Source organism: Lampetra fluviatilis, chromosome 49 (assembly GCF_964198595.1).
Source record: "Lampetra fluviatilis chromosome 49, kcLamFluv1.1, whole genome shotgun sequence".
Lineage (NCBI taxonomy): Eukaryota > Metazoa > Chordata > Hyperoartia > Petromyzontiformes > Petromyzontidae > Lampetra > Lampetra fluviatilis.
The window spans coordinates 7,642,504-7,667,420 of record NC_136323.1 but is presented as its reverse complement, the minus strand read 5'-3'; the positions used below and the strand labels follow the sequence as shown (position 1 = coordinate 7,667,420).

The window sequence follows — 24,917 nt, the reverse complement described above, 5'->3', positions numbered from 1 at the left end:
TGTGTATAAAATTAAAAGTTGTGTATAGAATGTGACGTTGCATAGAGAAATTGAACTGTGCGCAACGGAAGACGGCGTACTGCTTTGACGAGCGGGACGATTGCCCGTCGCTGAGCTGGGAGAGGCGCCTGCCACGGGAGGGCTGGCCAGAGCCGAGGCGCGTGGAGCCTGGCGAGCCAGGCCCCTCGTCCGCGCTCCTTCTAGTGGCACGTGCAGCCGTCCTCACCGCCTCCACCGCCAACGCTGCAGGGCAGCGAGCAGAGCAACCATTCGCTGTTATCATCAACACTGGCCATGATCAATCCACTGCTGGATGAAGGCTTCCCCCAAGCCATTGTCGTCTCACACGATCCTGCATTGTGATGTAGCACATGCACACGAGCTGATTTCATCGCGATCGGGCACCACTAATATTCGCCATGGTTGGGAATCAAACTCGGGTTGCCCGGCTCGGAGTGTTGGGCGCTAATCACTACACCACCACCACTCTTCTCATTACGCACGCAGGGATATTGGCTCCTAAATGGTCGCATACAGAAAGTTAAGGCGTCTTTGTGTGTGCGTGCGTGTGGTTTGATTCCAGGCTATGCACATCATCACTGGAGAGTGAGAGTTAAACTTTGACATTCCCATTCGATTCAGCCTTAAATTAAGAACTGGGGAAATAGGCGATTATTAGGCATTTAACGATGCATCAGATAATCGATTACAATCAATTCATACTCTCCCGAAACAACACTCCAATTGTGCACGGAAGGATCAAATATTTGCAATTCGTAATCGGTTCATGAGAACCCTGCAGCTCATAGCGGCGCTACAACAACCACAATGGCAAGAAAAGAGAATCGGTTCTTGAATATAATTGGACCAACGAGCCGTGACAATTCATCTACAGTCTTGAAGGGGGCCAGCCAATCCACAATCCATACTTCGTGATTATAGGCACTTGTGTGGTGTTGGCTACGCCACCCCCTTGTGTGCCATGCTGGCTTTTTATAATTGGTGGTCGCAAACAGCACATGCCCTGGAAATCTACCTTGGCCACATCCCTGGCTGACACTTATAATAGGATCTACGGAGCAGGGAACATGTGTCATGTTACATTGCAATCTCAGTTTTTTTTGTTCGCACTTGCGTAGGAAGTTCACAGTCTCAACCCAGGTGACAGTGCGTAAAACTCAGCATCCAGCAGGCTGTGAGACACTTGTTAGGACTGGTTATGTCAGTAGCGTCAGTCACAGTCATATCTGCCGCAGACGTATGCTGGCAGCTGCAGCAGCTGGTGCATGCGCCCATTTGACATATAAGGAATTGGCTGGTGCTGTGGCAGAAAGTGATCAGAAAGTTAGGAAGTCAAATCCTGTGTGGGTTGGAAAAAAAAGTTATTTGTCCATTCAGAGTGACTATTAGCACCACTCTGGCAATTTAACAGTGGTCATCCTTGGGAATGGATGCTCCCTGTCAGAGGATTGTGGAATTTCCGCCACTGCTCTATGTTAAATTGACAATTATGCTGGCATTGCTTAAAAAAACTATTTCGGTATTTTTTTATTCTCATTTTCTTTAAATACAATATAGAGATAAGGCACTGCACAACGCTCTTTTGAGTATCCAAATTGTTTAACTTTTTCAAAATTGAACAAGTAAAAGTTGTATGATTATGGGGAGACACTGATCTTCTGTTAATAAGACTATTTTTCAGGAGGGTCCTGCATTGGAAATTTTGACCATTTCCATCCTTCGATTAGCACATTTTGCTACGTACGGCGCGAAAGAAGCTCAACATACATACGTATACATACGCGTACATGAACAACCCTTATGCACATCACGACGCTTCGCTGGACAGCGTGCCGAATAAGGCATGGGCTCACCTCGTGGGGTGGAGATCTCCCCCTTCTCTCCATCCCTCCCCGCGCCTCTGACGTAGAGGCGGGGTGCGGTGGCGCGGATGGGCGTGACGTCTCCACGAGTGCTGCTCGTCTGCTCACCCGCGGCCCACCGCTTGGATCCCGCGCCAGTCGCCCTCGCCTCCTCATCCTGCGGGACCCGCGGCGCTGCCCGCGGCGCTGCCCCCGCCCTGCGTTGTTTCGGAGCCGCTTCGACGCCACTGGGATGCCTGTTTGCGAAAACGAGAAGCCTGCAATGAACATGCTGGGGTTTGAAATCAGTCACGCCTGGGCAGGAGCCAGCGCTGCAACTGAGAACAGATGTTGTGGCCCCTTGTGCGACTTTGCATTGCCGTGAATTGTCTCACGCTCTCTTGGACAAACCCCGGCCTGCCTGGCGTTCCATCACACCAGGGCCCTAAGACAATTATCAGGAGAAGCTCCCCCCCTTCTCTACTGTGGAGCGATCAGAGAGAGTTGTAGGCTTTGAGGATGGAGCACGTTGCACGCAAATCTCCCATTGCATTGCAAAAGGAGATATTATTAATCCAGATTTATCACTAACCAGCATGCACTAAAGATAACTACGTCGTGCTTATTTAGTGCGTGCATTTACCTTTCACGTGAAAAGCGAACTGCTTGAATTAATGTGTATCGGCATTTTGTCAAATCGCTGCTGGTTGAGGACCTCCGACCGTGGAATGTCGTGGGGGTTATTGACTACACTTCACGACACTGGTCACTATGGGTTTGTGAAGTTGGGCAGCATAGCCATTGGAGCATAGCATAGCACAATGATAGATTTTGCTGCACTGCCCTGGAATGCCCACGATGGAGCCCTCGACTATAATTGGGTCAAGTTCCACCTTGACAAGCCTTCTAGAACATGATTGAAATTGACTTCAGTCACCCGCTCCATCAGGGTCATCTATATATGTCTGTTTGTGTGAGATACAGGGTCGAGGGCAGACGACCTGGTCACGTGCATCGTTGTTTCTGGGGTCGTGAGCGTTGCTCCGAGCCGACCGCTCTCTGAACCGACGAAGCCGCTATCAGTCTCCGGTGACACGATTCGATCCTATGCACGACGGGGACACAAATAAACACAAATATCTCCAACAACACTGGGGCACAACAACAAGCACCAGGCTGGTGATGGCTTGACAATGTGTAACATTGAGCGGGCATCGAGTGTGAAATTAACACTTTTTTTATTAAGCTGTTAAAATAAACATTGATTAATTTTACTAAAATTCAACACACGATGATCTACTCCCAGAGCCATCACAGACTCCTTGGGTGACTGCAACAAGGTGTCTCAGTACTGAAATAAATAAATGTGTCACAGTGGTTCTCATTCTCTATTTAGAGACTCTGAGACCCGTGGTTGAACAAGGGGTAGTGGGAGAAAGAGAGGGGAGGCAGGGGGTGTATGCAGTTTATCATCTCTATAATGAACAGGTAAGTGTTTTTGAGGTTCTCTCTTCATCAGTGGGGCCTGTTCCCACTGGCCCCTAATGAGGTGCCGCAACCGCTGTGCGCTCGCACATCTCACAGGCGAGCTGCCTCTGACCTCCGCTAGCTTCTGACCGCCGGCCTTAACCACCTGAAGGATGGGAGGAAACATATTTGACATCCGTGCCCAACGCCCTGATGTGTTTTTTTTGTGTGTGGTTAACCTGCGAGTTTGCTATTGTTTGAAAAGACATCAGAGAGCTTTACAGCACAACGGCAAAGAGCCGAAGCGAGGTGTACACATCCGCCCTCTCCCACGCCTCACGGAGGGGTGCCGGCTCTCACCTCCTGCTTGGTGCCGGCGGCCGGACGGCGCGCTGGACGGGGCCGGGGCTCACGGTTGGCAGCGTCGCCCGTGCCGCTGCTCAGGCTGCTGCGGCTCGTGGCTGCGCGAGGCTGTGTTCCCCGGGCCCTCGGCGTCACCGGCGCACGCGGCTAGAAAACGCGGCGCCGTCGCAGGCGAGGCAAGGGACACGGACGCAATGATCAGACAAATCCTCGCCAGGGGAACCACACTAACGATGAATTGCTTTCGTGTAGCCAAGTGCTCATCTCCATTGGTGGTCCAGGACCAAAAGTGGAAATTTATCATTCCTATAATTGGGGCCAGTTTGTTTTCCAATAGACTAACAGCTGTTGACTTCCCACAAAAGTAGAACAGTGAAAACCAATATAACATTGTTAAGTGGACCAGCCAAACTGAATGTTAGATGCAGAAAAATGTAAATTAGTGGAACTTTGACCAGCAGTTGTATCAATGCGAATGCTTTGGTTGGACTTAAAAATTGGGACATCAAGTACAGGAAGCCTAGTGAGATTTCACTGTGCTCAAATAGTAAATGTACATGTACGCATCCTTTTGCCAGTGTACTGCTGGATGAATGTTTCCCCGCGCCATGTCGATCACGGGTGTTATGTAATCATACCTCACCACGCTGGTCAGTGTGAGTTTGCAAAGGAGGTGCCCCAATACCGGTTCAGATATCACTCGCCACCAAGGTTAGCTTCGTTTAGGAATTCAACTTGGGTCGCTGGGTTCATAGTGCCATGCACAAATCACTACACCACAGCTCCACCCCACTAATAATCACCACTTATAACTTGGTTGGATTGACTTAGTCAAATAACTCACTTTAATGCTGTCAATTTCAACTTGTAAATCGCCGCAATCTCGAAGACAAGCAGGAAAAGCAGCAGCTACGTGGGGAGCTGGCACTACCAACAATTGCCCAAGCTCTGTGGTCCTTCATCTATTAAGATGTTTTCTGCCAATTCATGTGTTTATACAAAAACCCACGTGTGCAAGGTGGAAACACTCTATCCCATACAGATGGAACCAGGTGGAGTCCACATTTTGCTGTAACGTTTTCTCCTCGAGACCTACAAGGAGTTTTACAAAATATGTGTGTGTAATCCACCAACCCTCGTTGCCTCAAGTGATGGATTACAAGCCACTTGCATAGCCTCTACTGCCTGGCACTGAGATGGGACACATTCTATTTATTTGTATGTTTTATTTTGGTTACGATTTTCATGATGTTTTTTCAACTTTAATATGGATCATGAAAAAAAAGTGTTGGCACTCTGAGACCTCTTAGAGGTAAATAAGAATTAAACATTTGTAAAGATGGTGTTGATGATGGTGATACATGCTGTAATATAATTAGATGATTCAATGAATGCAGCTTGTGATATTTTACGTGCTGTCTGTACGTAGTAATATATTCGCTCAAGACATACTCAAAGACTATAAAGTTAAATAATATAATTACATTATTATACAACGTGCAATATCAATATGCTCTACCGATAACCGGTAGTAGACTTTCCCTGCTATTGGCTTCATCGTCACACAATCCATGGGAGGAACACTTCTTGGTTCACTGAAGACGGATCGTAGGTATAAATGCAAGAGACTTAACTGTATTGTGTTTATAAGCTCTCAGCTTACATTTTTTGGGGCCCAAGTCAAAATCTTTGGTATTTATATTTTCTAGTTTATGCCAAATGTAAGCTTTTTATCCAGTCTTTTTAATTCAACCATGATAATCTAAATGTATTTTACGTCTATTTATATTACAACTATGTATTCATGTCCCTATAGTGCACAATAAAGAGACAATTTTGAGCAGTTGATGGATGAGAAATGAAAGAAGCTACCTGCTCAAATGAGTGTGGGGCAGTGTTCACCTCTGTTGGTGGCCCCAAGGAAACTGTAAATTCCACATTACTATGGCAGGTGTCATCTTGTCCATAGAACAAGCACTGTGGACTTCCCATGAAGCGGTACTTATTTCCATGCACGGATGATGGGCAATCGACTCCTTAATTCTGGAATTTGAACTCAAATCCTTCTGAGTGTCTCACCACAAAGCCACCTGACAATGCACAGAAATCAAATTCATGACCTAAACTTATTCTTATTTTATAAACACATTCCTGCGGAGGGAGCTGGTAGGAACGTTGGGTTGCTCGGTCAATGGCCAGGGTCAACGGCGGCGTGGTGTATTCCACAAATATGGCCAACTGTGAGGGCGGGCACAAGCCCGTGACCAGCCCCTCCCCACCCAGCCCCAGCCCTCCCACCCCCCACCCAGCCCCTCCCCACCCAGCCCCTCCCCACCCCCCGCTCTCCACCCAGCCCCACCTCTCCCATGTTTGGATGCACGACGGACGGACGGACACAATAATCCCTTGTGGGCTGGTGGAACCAGGTGGTTCCTACCAGTATAATGTAATGTGATTGGTAATCACACAATTTCCATAGCACACAACGGCTATCGTGAAGGCGATACCTATGGTGTTTCATAGCTCTTGTCAGCCAGCAGGGGGCGAATATACATGGTGTTACAGGATTACATTATTTGCAGATAAGTTATTAAATCTGAGAAATTTGGACTGGGGCACCAGCAATAGACCGCCTACTCTTTTACAAATACCATCCCGGGATTTTTACCGTCGACCATGCAGCAGACGGCATGTATTTTTTGCTCAATACACCCGGAGTGTTAACCAGGACCGTCGCTGAACCATGAGCCTGTGCCACAAATGTCAAGCAGTCTCGGCGACGCCCGACGCCACCTCTGCTTTCGCCGTGGCGTGGTGCTCCGCCGCCGCCGCCGCCGCCACCGCCGCCGCGCCGCTGTGCTGAGCCGTTCGGCGACCGCTGCGCAAAGCGGCGTCCCCTCCCGCCTTCCCGTCGTGCTCCGTGGCTGAAGGAGAGGCACGCGCCGGCCACATGGGCGTCCGCCTACGGGGGCGAGCGCAGGCAAGTGCATCGTGTCGTCGCTCGAGCGAGATGTACTCATGGCCAAAAGCGTTGATGCCACCACACCTAGCCAACGCTTTCGACCCTTTGCCAGATCCAGCAGCTTCTGGGATTTAGACACGCCACCACCAGGATCTGCTCTGGCAGTATTCCACCACTTGATCATAGACCTCCCCCCTTGGTCGATGGACTTGTGGAGATTACTCCAATTGCAAACTTGTTTTCTAATTGAAAACTCATTTTCTTGGTTCTTTCGGTAAAGTCACGTAAAAGGGAAATAATAAAATAATTATAAAAATAAAACAATAAAATTCTCACGACGTTTCGATTGCAACACAAACACCTGATGATGATTGTCTGTGTTGCAATCGAAACGTCGTTGGAATTGTATTGTTTTATTATTATTTTATTATTTCCCTTCTACGTGACTTTGCCGAAAGAACCAAGAATATGAATGCCTGCAGTCACGAAAGCTTTAAATCGAAATGAAACTCATTGTTTGTTGTCCTTCCGCCGCACCTCCGATTAGCATTCAGAGTATTTGGCTGCTATATATTTCCCCGTGAAAAGCCACTTCGGTCGCTTCTGAAAAAGAGCTATATAGCTCAGTGGGCCTTACCTAGTAAGATAAAAATTGTTTTAGTTTGAATAGTTTAGTTTAAGCACGGTTCGCTAAATACGGTGCGAAAGAGGCTCAACATACATACATACACTGCAATGTTGGCCTCAGTAACCAGCCCTGCCCCATCCTTCACAAATGTACCACCCAGCGCAACCGTCTTTTGCCCAATCAAATATACAACACTCACCTGCCATGTTTTCTTCCAGACATCCACAATGCTTAACCTATCTTGCCACGGAATTTCAAGCACATGTGTCAGACACCTGTACTTGAATGTTGTAGGTATATTGAGAACTTTTAGTTTAGCATTTTAATTCTACTCTATTCGGCAATATGTTCAAGCCAAACGCCAATGTCGACGTTTGCTCTCCACGAGAGGGCTTCAGGAGAGAGTTTGTGTCGTTTTGATATCCCTCCATTGAAGGAGTACAGACTACAGTGGTTTATTATCCAGTCCATAGTTTGTGTTGCATAGCCACAATGGCACCGTGGCTTGTCTTTAATTGTCCATTCGTGAAGGAGATGTGTGCATTGGCCTGTTGATGTTCTGATGCCGTTAATATCAATCACCAGTCATCATGCATTCTTCATCTTCTGGAGGGGTAAAGTAATTCTCACCTTGATATCATTGCAATCTTCCTGAATTTGTTTGTATTTTTTTTTTTATCCCCAGGCTACAATCTGCTGGACAGAATTGTCCTGCAACACCACGTGAAAAATGTAAAGCCATCCATCTCAAACACCTGCGCTCAGGCGTCCGATATGGAATTCTATCCCCAACCTTAACCCTTGGCTGGACGCACATCGCTGGATGCACATCGCCGGCAATTCGTGTACAGACTCGGTGACGCCGTGGTTCCGCAAATATACGAGACGTTTGTGTTTAGTGTTGTTGCCCTTCCCTCCCCCGCATCTCCGATTAGCACGGTTAGATACGTACGGTATTAAAGAAGTTCAACATACGTACACACACACACTATACGTACGGTGCTAAAAAAGTTCAACATAGTACACACACATGATACGTACGGTGCAACAGAAGTTCAACATACGTACACACACATGATATGTACGGTGCAACAGAAGTTCAACATAGTACACACACATGATACGTACGGTGCAACAGAAGTTCAACATACGTACACACACACACATGATACGTACGGTGCAACAGAAGTTCAACATACGTACACACACACACACGATACGTACGGTGCAACAGAAGTTCAACATACGTACACACACACACATGATACGTACGGTGCAACAGAAGTTCAACATACGTACACACACACACACGATACGTACGGTGCAACAGAAGTTCAACATACGTACACACACACACATGATACGTACGGTGCAACAGAAGTTCAACATACGTAAACACACACACACGATACGTACGGTGCAACAGAAGTTCAACATACGTACACACACACACATGATACGTACGGTGCAACAGAAGTTCAACATACGTACACACACACACATGATACGTACGGTGCAACAGAAGTTCAACATACGTACACACACACACACGATACGTACGGTGCAACAGAAGTTCAACATACGTACACACACACACATGATACGTACGGTGCAACAGAAGTTCAACATACGTACACACACACACACGATACGTACGGTGCAACAGAAGTTCAACATACGTACACACACACACACGATACGTACGGTGCAACAGAAGTTCAACATACGTACACACACACACACGATACGTACGGTCGAGGCGTGCGCCCACCGTCGGGGCTGGCAGAGTCGCTCCGCTCGCTCGCCCCGTCCCCGCTGCCCGCGTCCATCGCTCGCGAACTGAACGCGTCTGGGAGCGTCTTAAAGTTGTTGTACCTGCCACGGCGAACAGTAACGATAAGACACACGTGGTCTTGTTTTAAGGAAGCCGATTGGGCTTTGCATTGCTTTGCTCAGGAATAAATATGCATATATATGTAAACATAACTTGTGATGCTACCTTGACAGTGGTGTACAGACACAAATAATAGTAAAAAATTATATCCATTACTCAATAAAACTGTGGCCCTGAAAGGAAACTGTTTTATTAAAGGCAACGTTTCAGGCAATGCCCCTTCTTTCAGTGCACACATTTCTTTATGCAGATGAATCCCTCAACAAAACGAGGCTCCCTTCATGGACTGGCTTAACAGCCACTGTCTGGACAGTGCTGTGATTGGAGCGTGCGATCCTCAATAAGAAGATTGCAACTTCAAATCAAAGTTTTGGTGGATTCACTCAGCTCAAAATCTGTCAATGGTGAATTAATGGAGCACCACTTTGTCAACAGTGGTCTTATCATAGAGTGACTGGCCTCTGAAATGTGAATGTGGAATTTTCACGTCTGAGATGATCAATGCCTCCACACTCATTTGAGCAGTGGGGCATTTTTTATTGGCAATGCATAATTATAAATGGGACGTAAGGCTGCTTCCACCAACATATATATGGACATTTGCCCATTTTTTATTTTTCCAATTTGCTTAAAACTAAATTGCCAAATAATGGGAAAATACAATTTCCACCAACACATAAACAGTCACTTCAGCGCTATTAAACCCGATTTTTTACTGCATTTCCATAACTATGGAAATTATTTTCCATATATATACCAACCAATAATGCTTCTTGCAATTATTCAGTCATACCCGGTCTTGTCCATAAGCCAACGAATAACTTTCACGAGAGTGAAAATAATTTCAAAGCAGGCTTCACTCTGATCTCATAGAATTTTATATTTGGCTTGGTCCTTGTTTAAATCCTTTGTAAACCCAGATTTCAGCGCAGGCATAAAAGGCCACGAGTTTTTCCAGGTGATATTTTGAACATTTTTGGACATTTTCCAGCATCGAGAGTGACTGGCAAAAATCTCAAAAAAATCCAGTGCCCAAATCATCAAGGATTATGCTCACGCTTAAGGCAGGAGCCATCTCTAGCAAAGGAAGATTTGTGTTGGCACATAGTCCACGCAGCATCCGGCTCAAGGCTCTCAAACTGCTCATTAATCAACACTGGCCTGTGAGACCAGGTGAGCGAGGATCACTACTCCTGCAGTCCGTGCCGTGTAATTAGGCTGTGGGGACAGGAGAAATCTGCAGTTTTGGATGCAGTGTCAATGCAGGTAGCATACATTGGGCACACACATGTAAAGCCGTGGCACTAGGCATAAGAAAACTAAGCAAAAGCTCAAGGCCCCAAGCAGTTCAAATGGCCCTCTCTACATAAAAAGAATATCGGTGAACCAAAAATCATCTAGAATTCATATCCTTGTTAACATGACAAATTAATTAACATGAAAAGTTAAATTAATTGCACCCATCCTTGTCTGGTCTGCATCTATTATCATCTATATCCACCATTCTCTCGTGTCTACATATCTCGATGCCTCTACATCTCTGTCTCATGTGTATCTATCTTCTTGCATCTCACTGCTATTGTTTAGATTTATACCATCTCACTACATCTCTATCTCTCATCTACATCTCTCCGCCAATGTTTTTTGTAATAATTTCTGCTTAGGGCTGTAAATTATCTAGGAATGGGGCAGTAGGTGGGAGTGGGGGGGGGGTGTTCTGGAAGGCGTGTTAATCGTCCTTAGCAGTTTGGGCAGGAGCGATGTCTCGTGTGTGGTGATGTGTGGTGATGTGTGATCTGTGGTGATGTGTGGTGAAGTGTGATGTGTGGTGATGTGTTTGGGTCATGACAGTTGCCGAGCAGTGGCGCGTCTTCGCCATGTTGCAGAGGGGTTCACGGTTAGGGCCCCACGGCCACCCTCGTTAATACCGCGGGTGTATTAACCACAATACACGTATGTGATGTCCGCTTCACGGTGGACGATTCATTTTCCATTATGTGACTTATGTAAAAAATAAAAAATAAATGCCTCGTAAATGACCAATTTGAGAAACGCACATCATTAGCATTGCCCCCGTACTGTGAAACGGCTACGGACTGTGTCTCTGAAACACAGCGACATCCTGATCGCCGTGTGCCCTAGGAGCGGCGCGAAAACCAAATGCCCTTTGCCATTTCGATTTGAAAACTGGAGTGTGCGAGTCTTCAGGTGCTGCGCAGCTCACTGGCCAAGGAGACGTGCGTATTCAATCTCGGCTCGTTCTCTCTTCGAGGTCAGGGGTGGCGGAAGTCCCAGCAGCAGGGCCCCTGGGCTGTCGCTGTCTCCGTTGAGCGAGCTCAGCTCCATGCTCAGCGCCCCACGGTGCTGAGTGGCATCCGGCAGTGGGCTCTGGTGGAGACAGAAAGGATCAGCGGCTTTTGGCTGGCCATCGAACAAAGACGGTCACCGCATCGCTTGCTTTCAAATGCGCTTCTGCGGCCGTCTGGAACGCTCTTCCTTCTGATATTAGGAAGCCACTCGAGGCTATGCACTTTTAATTCATCTAGATTGAAAACTCATTTCTCTAGAACTCTTTTTTGTTTTAGTTTGTTGTCCTTCCCCTGCACCTCCGATTAGCATGGTTGGCTACGTACAGTGCGAAAGAGGTTCAACATACATACATCATGCAAGCAGAAATCAGTGGCGGCCTGTCATTAGGCACCAATGGGGCCATAGCCAACGAGAGGAAAAAAATAAAGAAATGTACTACTCAACTATTTTTACTATCAGGGAAATCCCACTGAGCTGTTAGCTCTCTTTCAGAGGTGACCTGGCCACACATGACAGATCGTCGAAGTGGCTGATATCATCTGATCATCATCATCATCATCACATGTGGTCATTTATAGTCAAAGCCAAAAAATATGAACACAGATTTCTAAACGTGGAGGGAAAAACTGGAGGACCCAGAAGAAAAATCCATGTGACCACCAAAGGGAGAGAGATCACGCGAACTCTAAATATACAGGGGTCAGGAATTGAACCCACACCTTCCTGTATACCAGGTGAGGAAGAAAACATAAAAAAAAACTTCAACAATACTTAACTGCTGATTATAATAATAATAAACACCATGCTACACCCCCTACGTTATACTCTTAGGTTTTTTTCACCATTCAGCTCCAAAAACGATAGCTAAATCCAGGCTGCGAATGCTGACAGGCCACCGTAATTAACACAATTATTATTATTTATTATGATTGTTTAGACCAGGTGAGCTTCACTGACCTGGTAAAAAACTATTTCAGCAGGGTACCGCACAGTTCTCATAGTAGGGGGCGATATTTATAAGTGTAATCCCAGTTGAGTAATTTATAGGCAATGTATCAGCATCGTGATATTTGGCCAGTACCAGTTGTATTGTGTGTGTTTTTTTGTTTGTTTCGCTAATGGCTCAGGCTAATACCTCAAGCCGGATCATGCTTGTGAACATACGTGAGGGTACGGAGTCTGTGAGGTGGGCGATGGGGCGAGAGCCGATGGCGCGATTGGCAGGAGGAGCGTGTCATCGTCCCCAAACTGCAGCGGTGTCCTCGGCGTTTCATTCATGCACTCGGAAATCTCCTCCAGCTGCATGCCCAACTGGAATATGGCACTCTCCAACACCCTGTAACACAACAGACGATTTGCTTAAAATGCACGCAATGTAAATTGAGCCACTTACGTTATTTCGAAGGCGCTTGACAATGCAAGTGAGGCTTTTCCGTGTTGGGCCTCGTGGCGAGCATTTTAATTTTAACTCGCCTCCTGAAGAAGCCCACCACAGCAGTGCTTGGTGAGAGCCTGCGATAAGAAATGCTCAACGCGCAGCCCACCCCAGAAAACCTTACGAGTACAAAAATAGATTAATAACTATACCACATGTAACTATACTACACGTAAAAAAAAAAGCTACAGGTTCACTAAAACATTCTGGAAAGTAGTACGCTTGGAGTAAGTGGAAGAGACAGGATAAAGAATACATAAATAAACAGTTATATAAATAAGAGAAAGAACAGGGGTCGCAAACTCTGTCATTAAAGCAAAGGAAATTGAGTGCTAATGGTCACGATGTGTCATGAGAACAGCTGACGAGAGACAAGAGACAAACATCTACTCGGGGAGTGGAGACCGCAAGAAGGAAAGAGAAGCAGAGAGAGAGAGACAGCAGAAGGGGCAGCAGCAGCAGCCAGACGACATCAGAGAGTTCGGGGGTCACAGCTGGACAGGAGGCACTGTGAAAAGGGGGGCAATGGAAGCCAATGGGGGGAGATCTTTGCCCAGAAGTGGGAAGTCACGGGATGACAACTACAACAACAACAAACTACACTCGGCCGACATGTACAGAGAGCAATGGAGTGATGTGTGAGAGGAAGCTTGAAGGGGGACATTTATAGCAGTGTAATAAAACCTGTCTTTACATGGGCGACTTGTTGTTGGACTCTAGAAAGCAGATGAATGATGAGCACCACAAAAAATGAGGATGATACGGAGCTCAGGAATGACAACATTTGACTTAGGTCAGACATGGAGAGATGAGAAAGAAGACAATAGAGGTCCCCATCTCAGACAAGCTGCAAGAAAGTCAACTCGCATGACTAGAACATGCCATCAGAGAGAGAGTGCAACCAACATAATCAAACCCAGAATCTGAACAGTGCCAACTCAGCGCTCTGACCTCTGAGCCACCCTTCCGCCTCGAGTGCTGAATTTTCAAATGTAAAGAATATTAAAGCGTGGGGTGAGGTAGTGCACTCTTGCTGGCTGAATCACAGAACCTGTTGGCATCAAACTCTCCGCTGCCAGCTGAGTTTCTCTGAGCCATCTGGTGCTGCTGCTTGGCGGCCATATAGCCACGCTCCAGGACATCCTGACCCTCGCGCAGCCGCTGGTAAGTCTGTGGGGGTACATGCAAATAAAGACAAAGATCCCCCGTGTAGCCTTCACAGACTGTTGGGGCAAGTGCTGTTAGCGAGCGCCTATGAAGGCCAGCACGGTACATGAGGAGGGGGGGTGGCCAGCACCACACCCGACCGCCGTTGTTTCTCCAGTGGCGATGTTTACACACCACACTAATTTGAGGTTGAGTCGACCTAGGGGGAGGGGGGGCAGGACCAGTTAAGATATTTGTCACTGGTGTTGGCCATGAGCGGGAATCGAACTCGGGTCGCCGGGTTCTTAGCACAGCGCTCTAACCACTCAACTACCGCTCCCGACACACAAACACGTACACACACACATCCATCTCACTTCACAGTTTAATTAAACTTCCTCTGTTAGCGTCATTCAATAAGGTCACAACTTAGCACAATATTTGTTTAGGCACCCAATGCATCAGCAGTGAACTAAATATACCCTGACTTGTTTACCCCACTTCATTGCAGCTAAGTTTGTTATCTCAGTTCAGTATATCCAGTGCAACGAGTATAGGTAGGTTTTCCAGGACATCCTATTGTTGAAGCAGCTGTCGTGGGAAATCTGTAAGTCTCAGCGGTATCAGTTGCATAACAATATGTCAGGCTCTCCCCTCTTTCAGTATTGTTAGATATTGTTCGTTGCATGATATGCCCTGCTTTTAATATTTACTCATAAGTCAGAGTCAAAATGTATATTTGATCAAATGAATAAAGTGATCGTGCTCATGTCTGCTGGTGGTACTAAGCAAGTGGTGGAGATGTTACATTCCTATGCCCGGGATAGTCTTTATATAGAAGGACCACGATTAATTTCCCCAAAAGTTGTATTAGTTTTATGAACGTGGGATAATGATGGGCTTAATCAACCATCGACTAGGATTTAATCTCACTCATTGGAGTGCTTGGTCGATTTAATTAACAAATGTTTGGTTTAATGTGGGAGGAAACTTGAGGACGCAGTCCAAACCGACACATACGAGTAGGTAACACACTCAAACCTCCGTGCAGATAGATTCCAGAATCCATTGTTGGACTGCAATCTCCTCGCCAACTTAGTAGTTTCTAATCCACGTGCTAATCAGGCTCGCCCCTGCTTAGCTTCTGAGAGCTAACGTGATGTCAGAGCAGTGATGGGCAGTGATTCGGTTGTTTCACATGTACCTGAAACTGCTCCTGTTGGGTCACTTGTCCAGCTTTCTGCATCCTTTGGAAGATGTCCACCTGCCATGGCAGCAGAAAAAGAGACGGTATTGTGGTGTTTGCAGTGGTATGATTACTCGGGTAAGGATGGTCTTCAGTGGTGGCTTATGGGCCAGTATATTGGTAAGGCACAGAAGCCTATGGGGGTGGGGGAAGTGGGGAGGTACGAGGAGGAGGGGCGAGGGGGGGAGGGGACAGGGGGTGGATAATCTTCATAATGAGCATAAAATAATTATTATTATTCAGGTTTCTTTCATCACTTGTGAGGCCTGGCTGCTAATGATGAGCCGGCACATATGGCGGCACATTTTACACGAATATTTGTACAGCAAAACAAAGTGATATGAATGCAGGCAGAATTGCAAGTATAAATTATAGATTTGAAGCTTTCGTGACTGCAAAGATTCATACTCTTAGGTTTTTTCGGTAAAGTCACGTAGGTAAAAATAAATAATAAAAGTAAATAATAGAAATAATAATAGAAATAAAATAATAAATCACGACGTTTCGGAGGCAGCACAAGTCTCCGTCATCAGGTGGGACCGTCACAGCTGAATTTACTGTAATACAGTAAATTCTGTAATACAGTGATTAATTCTTTTATTTCTATTATTTTTATTATTTATTATTTTTATTTTTATTTAGTTTTACCTACGTGACTTTACCAAAAAAACCTAAGAGTATGCAAGTATAAAGTTGAGTTCACGGTTATTTTGTTGCACCAGGTGAGAACTCAAAAGGCCAGGGTTAGCCACATTCGCGAGAGTGACCCTGGGGCATCAGTCTGCCAGTAGGGGGCGATTATCGCTACGCCTATTTCCAATTTAGTAATTTTCGGGAGACTTGTGAATTTGGCAAATTTGGACCCTGACACCGGCACACGATGACCCATTCTTGTGAATGACGCCAACGGACGTTTGACGTCCACTGTGAATCAGCCAGCATATATTGGCACTTGTGTATTGCTGCATTGGTGTAGTGATACTGGGTAGGTTTTCGCGGTTGTGCTGCATTGCTATCTGAGAACACACGGTCCAACCCGAAAACACGTCTCAGAGATAGTAGCATCGTAGTGGTAAGATTACCAGAATCAGAACATTTACTTATACTGGAGGAATCCGAAGTTGCTATACAGCTCTTCTTCACGAATGTCCAGAAAGGGCAGGTCAGCAGTGACTTAGGGCATGTGCTTGAAGGCTGCATTGCTAAGTAACGGAACGTTTTGCATCATGTTGGTGTGTTTATATTTGTGGTTGCTGTGCAGTGTATTTCATAAGCGTACACCTCCCGCCTCCTCCACCGCCCTTCCCCAGTGACTTAATGAAATGTCAGCATTCAAAGATGCTAGTCAATAATCAGTAGAGCAGTGGCACAGTGTTTCGCGGCTATTTCTAAAATCACTGTCAACTGGGCCTGGGTACTTCTCTTCACGACCCCACAATAACCAGCATGGTGAAGTATGGTCAAGTAACCCCCCAAAAATGACCAACCCAGCAAGGGGAGGCCTGCATCTGCAATTGATTTGTGTATTTTTATTCACCAATATATTTTTTTGTACCGTGCTTTAAATATATCTCTATCTATCTGGCTATCGCTAAGAGCTGTTTTGTTCAGCTATGGCAGTGGGCACATCGTGGCAAGAGTCACAAGATTGTCTCAACACAGCCGGATTGATGTCTCCTCTCGAATACTTTTCCCAGCAGCGTGTACGCCATGTGGAAAGTTGCGCCAAAGGGCACGATTGTATTTTACAACAAAGACCCAGTGAGATGACGTGAGATGAATCTTGAGATACATCCACCGCGTCAACAGCTCATTGTACAATTTCATTTCGCCTCTCTGCGGGGTCTGCTCAAACATTGTGAAATTGCTTATAAATCCCCCTGCTCGGCTAAACGCATGTGCATACGTTACGCCTTTCAATCACTTCGTCGTGTGCGATGTATTCCCTGCACCATAATGCACATGTAGAGCCCTTTGTGTCGATCCGCTGCTTGATGAGAGCATCCTCACACCATAGGTCACGGGAGTTAATCGATCATACTTCACCACGCTGGTCAGTGCAGGTTGGTGAAGGCGGTGAGCGTAAACGTGGGGGAGCAACATACATTACGTAAAAGTATGTGAACTTCAAGGTGTATTTTTTTTTTTACTAGGTGAGGACTCAAGAGAGCAGCATGATTCTCATTTGCAAGAAGTGACTTGGGGCATCATTCTGCCAGCAGGGGGCGTTGATTGCTAAGCGTAATCCCAATTTGAGTAAGTTGCGGTTGATTTTCGAATTGGGGAAATGTAGATCCCGACACCAATGGCCTACTGATGTGAATTACGTCACGGCACCTTTCACGTGCACTGTGAGTGAAGCAGAAGGCATGCAGCATTATCAAGTGTATTACACCCGCAGTATTAATCAGGGCAGCCACTGGATTCCAACCGTGAAACAAGTGGACGAAACGCGCTACGGCTCGGCCACATCACCACCTTATACTTACAGCATTGAGTTTGTCAGTATTGCCCTCTGCTGCCTGCCACATATTGTAAACGAGAAAAAAATTGTTTTTCCAGGAAAGGCCCACTGAGCTATACGGCTATTTTTCAAAAGCGTACTGGCCACACATTTTTGCTGAAAAAAATGGATTATCACGTGGAAATGTATAGCAGCATAATACTCTAAACGCATGTTTCTAAGCGTGGAAGGAAAAACCCAGAGGACCCGGAGAAAAATCCACGCGACCACGGGGAAAACATGCAAACCCCAAATATACAGGGGTCATGGTTGGAATAGAACCCACGACCTCCTGTATACCAGGTACCGTGGCTCCCATATTATATACACATTCTCGAGGCTTGAAATTGTATCATGTGTAAAATATTGCATATATTGTAGATAATGTTATCATAAACATCGCCATTTACATCTGCAGCACTGCATGCCAGCTGGCGAGGAAATTGCAAATTATTTCTTTACATTTATTTAGCTTGTGTGCAGTACAGCAATAGATTGAATATATATTATATGCGCAGAGCTTTGAGCGATATTCCGTTGTATGTGTGTGTTTCCTCTGAGTATGCCTTGTTCCTCCCTCGTGCCATATGCTCATGAATGAAATTGGCCAAATATCCCAATGCGGTACCCTCCTGAACAGGAGCCTTGAGACTCAGGGAGGCTTTAATGGGTAAATAAAATGACTTGCATTGTCACCACTAGGCCTATAAGCAGTTGTATAATTCATAGCACTGCCAACACTGGTTAAATTAAATTAATGATTATTGAATATATTATCAACCATAGACTCTCAGCCAGGTGGAGGGATATTGTAAGAACCTTACCACAGCTAATTTAGCCATTTGGGAGCTCTAAAATGAAAAAGAGATCGACTTCTGGGCCATGGAGAGGAAAGGTCTGCCAGGCTGCAAAATGAATGGCGATAACTTCAGAAAAGTAAATTCAAAGAGCAATAAATAACATCTCCTCATTATGTTCACACTGCTCGGTTTTGGAATCCGATTCCTTCAGCTCTTACCAAGTTCGTATTTTATTGTTGTTGTTGTTATTATGCTTGTTTATGTAGTAAAACATCTCTGAGTCTCAAAACTCTTTTTCAGGAGGGTCCTGCCAACTTTGCAGCTATGTGTAATCCCAATTAGATAATTTGCTGGTAAATCTTCAACATTGGGATGTTGCATTGCACGTTTACTTCAAGCTAATGGAGACAACGGGAGAACGCAGAAGAAACTTGTGCACAACAAGAAAACATACAAACTCCACAGCGGAAGAGAAGGGGCAGCAAGATAGGGCAGTGAGAGTTGGGAGGCAACGACTGGGCAGACAGGGGGCTCATGGGGATGGATCACAACCTTCTTGAGACAAATACAATTGGTGTTTTATTTGTATTTATTGATATAAATACACTGAACGTGATTTTGCGTATTATTCATGGAGGGCCTGATTTAAAAAAAGCTTGACATTTCTGAACGGCCTCCGTTTGGGAAGTTTCTACATCTGCCTCTGGGTGGCATCTACAGCATTGATGATCATCGCTGTGCGTGCCGAGTGGCTCACCTGCTCCTTGAATTTCTTCACCTGCTTGGCCAGCTCTGTCTCCAGCTGAGAGGTGATGCTAGGATTAAGGGAATCCAAGGGAGGCTGTGGGGCCCTGCCGAAACTCCCAGTGCTGCCTTGTGCCCCGTGCTCATTCACGACCTCATGCTCTCCTGGCTGCGTGTAAGGAGCTGTGGGGAGTGTGTTTGTAAAAGAACACGATGAATACACACTCTACTGGGTGCGATGTGTATTCGAGATGCACTACGCGTTGTTGTTCCACACGATGTCCAACGCTCCGTTCCCAGCAGGCGGAGTGAAACGTCAGCCGCTTTAACCACAGCTCATATATTCTTTAGGTATAAAAAACAAAAATAATTCACAGCGGCAAAAAGTTTGGGCCAAAACACTTATGGGATGATTGGGCCAATTGCCCCATAGCATTTTTTTTATTTAATGTAGAGACAAAGTTTGGTCTCTTATGATATATTTAAGTGAGCATTTGCTGGTGGGTGGTGCACATCCTCAATTAGTAGTTCCTGGATCAGCAGCAGCAGCAGCCATGATGAATCCACTGCTTGATGACCGGTAGCAGAACTTTCACGATCTTAGAGCAGGGGCCAATCCATGTATATCACTGTTGTTGGCTTCCCACAAAGTGAAAATAATGTTTTTGACACTGGAGCACCTTCATCAAGATATTAACAAAATAAGTTCTGAATGTTACCCTGACACAATGCTAGACCATCACCTGGAAGGGTATTTAGACTCCGAAAAAATGTCCCCAAATGAAAGGCTGTAAACGTATAACACCACCATTGCAGGCTGCTTTGCAAAGTGTAAAAGGTAAAGCTGCATCCCTACAATGTTGTGCTCGGGCTGGCAGAACTGCCTCCACTAGAGAGAGCTCTGGAGATCCCCTCTTGAGGGTATTTGGCCTACTATTCCACGCTGGCCAGATATCTTGCAAGAGGTGGGAGTACGCATATTTTACTCCACCACACACAACCTGCCGATCGACTGTGACGCACCTATTTATACTGCGGGGTGTGCGGAGGTGAGAGAATAAAAAGAAAACCTTGCACCACTGTTTGAACGGCAACTTCTGTATTGCGAGTCCAGTGTGCTTGACATCAGGGCAGCAGCCTTGTAATGTGCACCGAATATACGTATGTATATATACTAGCTGCTTCAAAAAATGTTAACGCGTCTGAGAATATGCAACAATACCACAATAAATGTGCCTCCGTGCTCTGGAGACCACCTGGAGAAGATTCCAGACACGCGTTGACAATGATGGCGAACAAGTGGGAGACTTTTTGACTTTTTGAAGCCATTAAAATTACATTTGTTATCTTTTTCCATTAAAAACGATAGTCCCATATTAGTGTAAATTATAAAATAAAAGCAGCCAAAAATATCCGACTCACCAAACTGTGCTGTCGAATGTGCCCATTCCGACGTCGCGGGATTGGTGTTATGCAGCATTGCTTGCTGGGAGTGTGGGAATTGTAAGGTCATGACCTGACTGGAATGGGGGAGCACTCGCTGTTGCACCACTTGTCTGGGCACAGGACTATCCGAATACAGAGACACCTGTGATGGACAAAATGAAATGTGAATGAGTACATATCGTCCCGAGCCACAGCGGAAAATAGCAAAAACCCCAGGGAAGCAGGGTAAGCTCTTGTACTCTATGTCAAATGCTCTAATAAATATTACACTATCATTCTTTGATACAACAAGCTCAATGATCCTATTTTCGAGCACAACATCCGTGCAATTGAATCGTGAAGCTATCTTTTAGAATTAAGCCCCTTCTCCCGACATCATTCTGCTGTGTTTAGAACAGCAATTCAATGACAACTATAATTCAGTGACAACGATAAACCCACGTGTAACCACTTTAAATGGATCACTTAAATAAATGACCATACAACACAGACATCTGTAGTAGAGACTTGAATCGGCACACATTTGTTCAGTTTACAGTCAACGAGATTGTTGTTGTTGTTGCAGAGACCTTTGCTCCAAGTCGTAGCTGGTCAATAGTGTTTTCAGCCTCAGCGTACTTAGTAAGTAACCGGTCATAATCTTCCTGCAGAATAAAAAATAGATATAAACATGGTCAAAAAAAGAATAATCCATGGCCACTTACAACACCATCAATAATAATCACCATAAACATACCAACTAATTTTCCTTTAATCATCACATTCAATTATCCACTAAGGATAACTGAATGTGGTAATAAATGCAAGCAGGATGGTTTTATAAGTATGCTTTATTAGTTTTTGGCAAAAGGGATGCTGCCGTGGTATAATGGTTAGCACTCTGGACTTGGAATCCTTATGTATGTCCCAAATTAAATTTCCCAGGCATGGAAGTTGATTAAGATTGGTAAGATGTTTTAATCCCCCTGCATCTATCCATCCAGCAGTATTAAATGTCAACTTATTTAATCAGAAAGCATGATGCAGCACTGCCATTTTTGAAGCTTGTTAAAATCATATATATAAAAAAAACAATCACATTTGTAATTCTTCACTAAAGCTCTCACCTGCAATTGGTGCACCAAGTCTGTCGCGGGGTCAGAAGTGACAACCCTTGAACTCTGACCTTCACACAACGGTGCAGCATCCGAATCCGCCAGGACCCTGCGCACGACATCAGCCGGCGACCGCGCGGATTTCGGTGTTTCGACCTCCCCGAGTGATGCCCTTTTATTCTGGTAGACGTGGCCTTGCCTGGGAAAGTTAACCTTGGGTCCAACTTTGGACAAGTCGGGAAGTGGGTAATTCAGCTGCCTTTGAGACCGGCCGGGGCTTATGGAGCGGGAGGCTCGTGCATTGTGCGCGGTTCCGATAGGGCTCGGTGACCTGGAGCCAATTCTGTCGTTGGAAGCTGTTTTCGTGTGACCAGACCTCGAAGCGGACGCTCTCGAGCTCTGTGACCGATTCGGCGTCTTCACGTGACCCCGCGGTTCCATAGGCGACGGCTTTGAGCGCCTCGACCTGCCCGGTGTTTCCGTTACCATCTGCGGAGCTGCCAGCGTGGCGTTCGAGCTCGGCGATCTTGCAACGTGCTGATGGTCGTCCTGTGCATTGTAAATCACGTTTAGCCCATGGTCGGCCTTTAGCGGGCTTCTCTGCACGTACGTCCCTTTGTGCTGTGTGGACATCAGTCCAGCCGGCGTTTTGCCAACGCCGTGCCTGTTTTGTGGCGAGTAGTCTGCGTCCCCCTCTAGCCATCTGTCCTGTTGTTTATTCACATTACGCAGCCTCGACGAGTGGTCGCTCCTTTGTGAGGGTTCGCTAACTCTGCTGTTTCTTTCGTCCGCACTCTCCCCGTTCAAGTCCGGCATGATCTCGGCGGCGATGAAACTGCTCGGGTGGATCTCGTCGCGCTGAAACTCCTCCGACAGGCGATGCCTGTTCAAATCCATCCTCTCCCGAGGCGCGCCCGCCCAACGAAGCTCCGCACCGCCGTCCAGCTGGCCAGCACCCACTGCTTCGCGCGCGTCCTCCAGGTTGTACACACCCTGCACGTCCGAGTCTCTGGGAAAGTGCATGGTGTCCCCCAGCAGGTTCCCGGTGTTCCCGTACATCTCCTCAGAGTTTTCAAAGTGCGACTCGTGCCCAGAGCCGAGGAAGTCCGCCGCGCCAGCATTGTGTGGTCCATCGGAGAAATCTTCACTGGCATCTAGGGTTTTGTTGTACACCTCCAGGAGGTGTTCCATCTCCTGCCACTGGGCCAGGCTGTCGTTCATGAGCGAGCGGTCGTACGGCAGGTCTGGCTGCTCCTCCGCGCTCCCGTGGGCGCCTCGCAGTGCGTCCTCTGCTTCCACAAACTCCTGCAGCGATGGCTTCCGGCTGCCACCATGGCCGCCGGTGGTGTTCGAGCGCCTCCGCCGACTCGCCCATCGCTCTGCACAACAACACAATCGGCTTCACTCACCTGCTTCCGTTCCTCCCTTAAAACAACCCACTTCTTCTCCCTAGCCCAGGGGTTGGCGATCTGCAGCTCCGGAACCGCGTACAGCTCTTTAAGGACTGCTTCGTGACTTTATTTATTAAGTACCGTCTCGTATTCACATGCATTGCCGCTCTTGAAATATTGAGTTTTTTTACCGAATTCGAAAAAAATATGTATTCTTGTCATTTTGGTTTCCGACCCCTGCCCTAGCCCATTCTGCTTCTGCTAATCCCCGCTCCTGCCCTCCCAGCTATGACCAGGCCTGCGTCTACCCCTATCACTACCACTACTCCTATGCCAACCCCAACCCCTCCTTAACCTCTCCCACCTGTTCTCCTAAGTGTCACCATAACTACACCACCACTTTGAATAACCCCATATTTTATCTCAACTCCCATCGTCTTATGTACAATTGTATAATCGCTGTAAAGTGCATTGGAACAAGGTGAGATAGAAATCTATGTAAGATAATAAAAGAAAATAATTTGTACGTTTGGAATTCATGGTGCAAGGCCTACCCGAAGGTGCTGTTGAGTATGGTCTGCAATACTGGTAGTTATATCCAGATAATCCTAATATTAATTGATGTTCTATATTGTTTTAAAATACTTTTAAAATATAATTTTTAATAAGTTAAAATGGAGTTTGTCACTTAAGGTTGGCCTATTCGATGTGAATCTTAAAGAATTTAGACGACTTTGTTAATTCACTGCTGCATGAATGCATTCCCCATTCCATGTTGGTCAAATATTATTTTACCAACAAAATACTCCGGTGGCATAAGTATCTCCACTGATGCGCGTTCATTTTATTGGCAAAGTAGCTCTTGCCATAAAAAAATGTGCAATATCCAATGGTCACGAATGGACATGAGCACTGGAGCAAAGGAGCCATTTGGATTTGACCTTTGTTCACTAAAGGTTAAGTTGCAGCCCTGCAATTACTCGCTGATGTTACTGCTGGCAGAAGAGCCTCCACTCAAGAGCATTTTGGTCTATTTGTCCACGCTGGCCAGACGTCTTGGAAAAGGTGAGAGTACCCACACTTTACCGCACCGCACGCAATCTGCAAATAAACTAACCATGGTCTCCCCAACAAACCCCTAGATGGACAGAAGCGGGTGTGGGGGAAATTTAATAAACTTGCACCATTATTTCAACTGCCATGCCAGGAGACTAAACTGATGACCAGTGGATTTCAAGTTTAGCGTGCTCGCCATTACACAGCATCCACAACGTAAATCAGTCAAAAACAAAACACGACGTTTTCCTCCACCCCACCGCCCTCCCCTTTAATTTCACACGTGGTACTTACCATTCTGTGCAGGAGGGCCCCACGAATTTGCCGAGTCTGGGATGTCACTGGCCGTGAGGCTCGGCTCGTCGGTATAAAAGTCTCCGTCGTACCCGTGCTTGGATGGGTCGCCATCTGGCAGCTCATCACCAGGTGTATAAAATTCCTCAATGCCATCATCTCCCCTGTCAAGCACCCTCTGTGTGAAACAAAGCATGTTTTTACGTAAGAGTACATGTCAAAACAACAACAGCAACAACAGCATACATGCTGTTTTGTGGCGAAATCCAGGCGTGA

The 24,917-nt window shown here is 46.2% G+C and overlaps 1 protein-coding gene across 1 annotated transcript in view; it reads right to left on the bottom strand.

The window, feature by feature from the left end:
• Nucleotides 1–24,917, bottom strand: part of LOC144948506 (microtubule organization protein AKNA-like) — a 65,936-nt gene that overhangs the window by 24,530 nt on the left and 16,489 nt on the right. The window contains exons 3-17 of the mRNA XM_078878042.1: nucleotides 24,642–24,819; nucleotides 21,913–23,279; nucleotides 21,376–21,450; nucleotides 20,783–20,948; nucleotides 19,374–19,543; nucleotides 15,272–15,331; nucleotides 13,973–14,091; nucleotides 12,651–12,822; nucleotides 11,401–11,564; nucleotides 9,035–9,157; nucleotides 6,486–6,654; nucleotides 3,690–3,839; nucleotides 2,864–2,967; nucleotides 1,875–2,119; nucleotides 81–243 (exon numbers count right to left, since the gene is read on the bottom strand). Of these exons, the coding sequence (XP_078734168.1) occupies nucleotides 81–243; nucleotides 1,875–2,119; nucleotides 2,864–2,967; nucleotides 3,690–3,839; nucleotides 6,486–6,654; nucleotides 9,035–9,157; nucleotides 11,401–11,564; nucleotides 12,651–12,822; nucleotides 13,973–14,091; nucleotides 15,272–15,331; nucleotides 19,374–19,543; nucleotides 20,783–20,948; nucleotides 21,376–21,450; nucleotides 21,913–23,279; nucleotides 24,642–24,819 (3,425 nt within the window). The remainder of the gene's footprint in view (nucleotides 1–80; nucleotides 244–1,874; nucleotides 2,120–2,863; nucleotides 2,968–3,689; nucleotides 3,840–6,485; nucleotides 6,655–9,034; nucleotides 9,158–11,400; nucleotides 11,565–12,650; nucleotides 12,823–13,972; nucleotides 14,092–15,271; nucleotides 15,332–19,373; nucleotides 19,544–20,782; nucleotides 20,949–21,375; nucleotides 21,451–21,912; nucleotides 23,280–24,641; nucleotides 24,820–24,917) is intronic.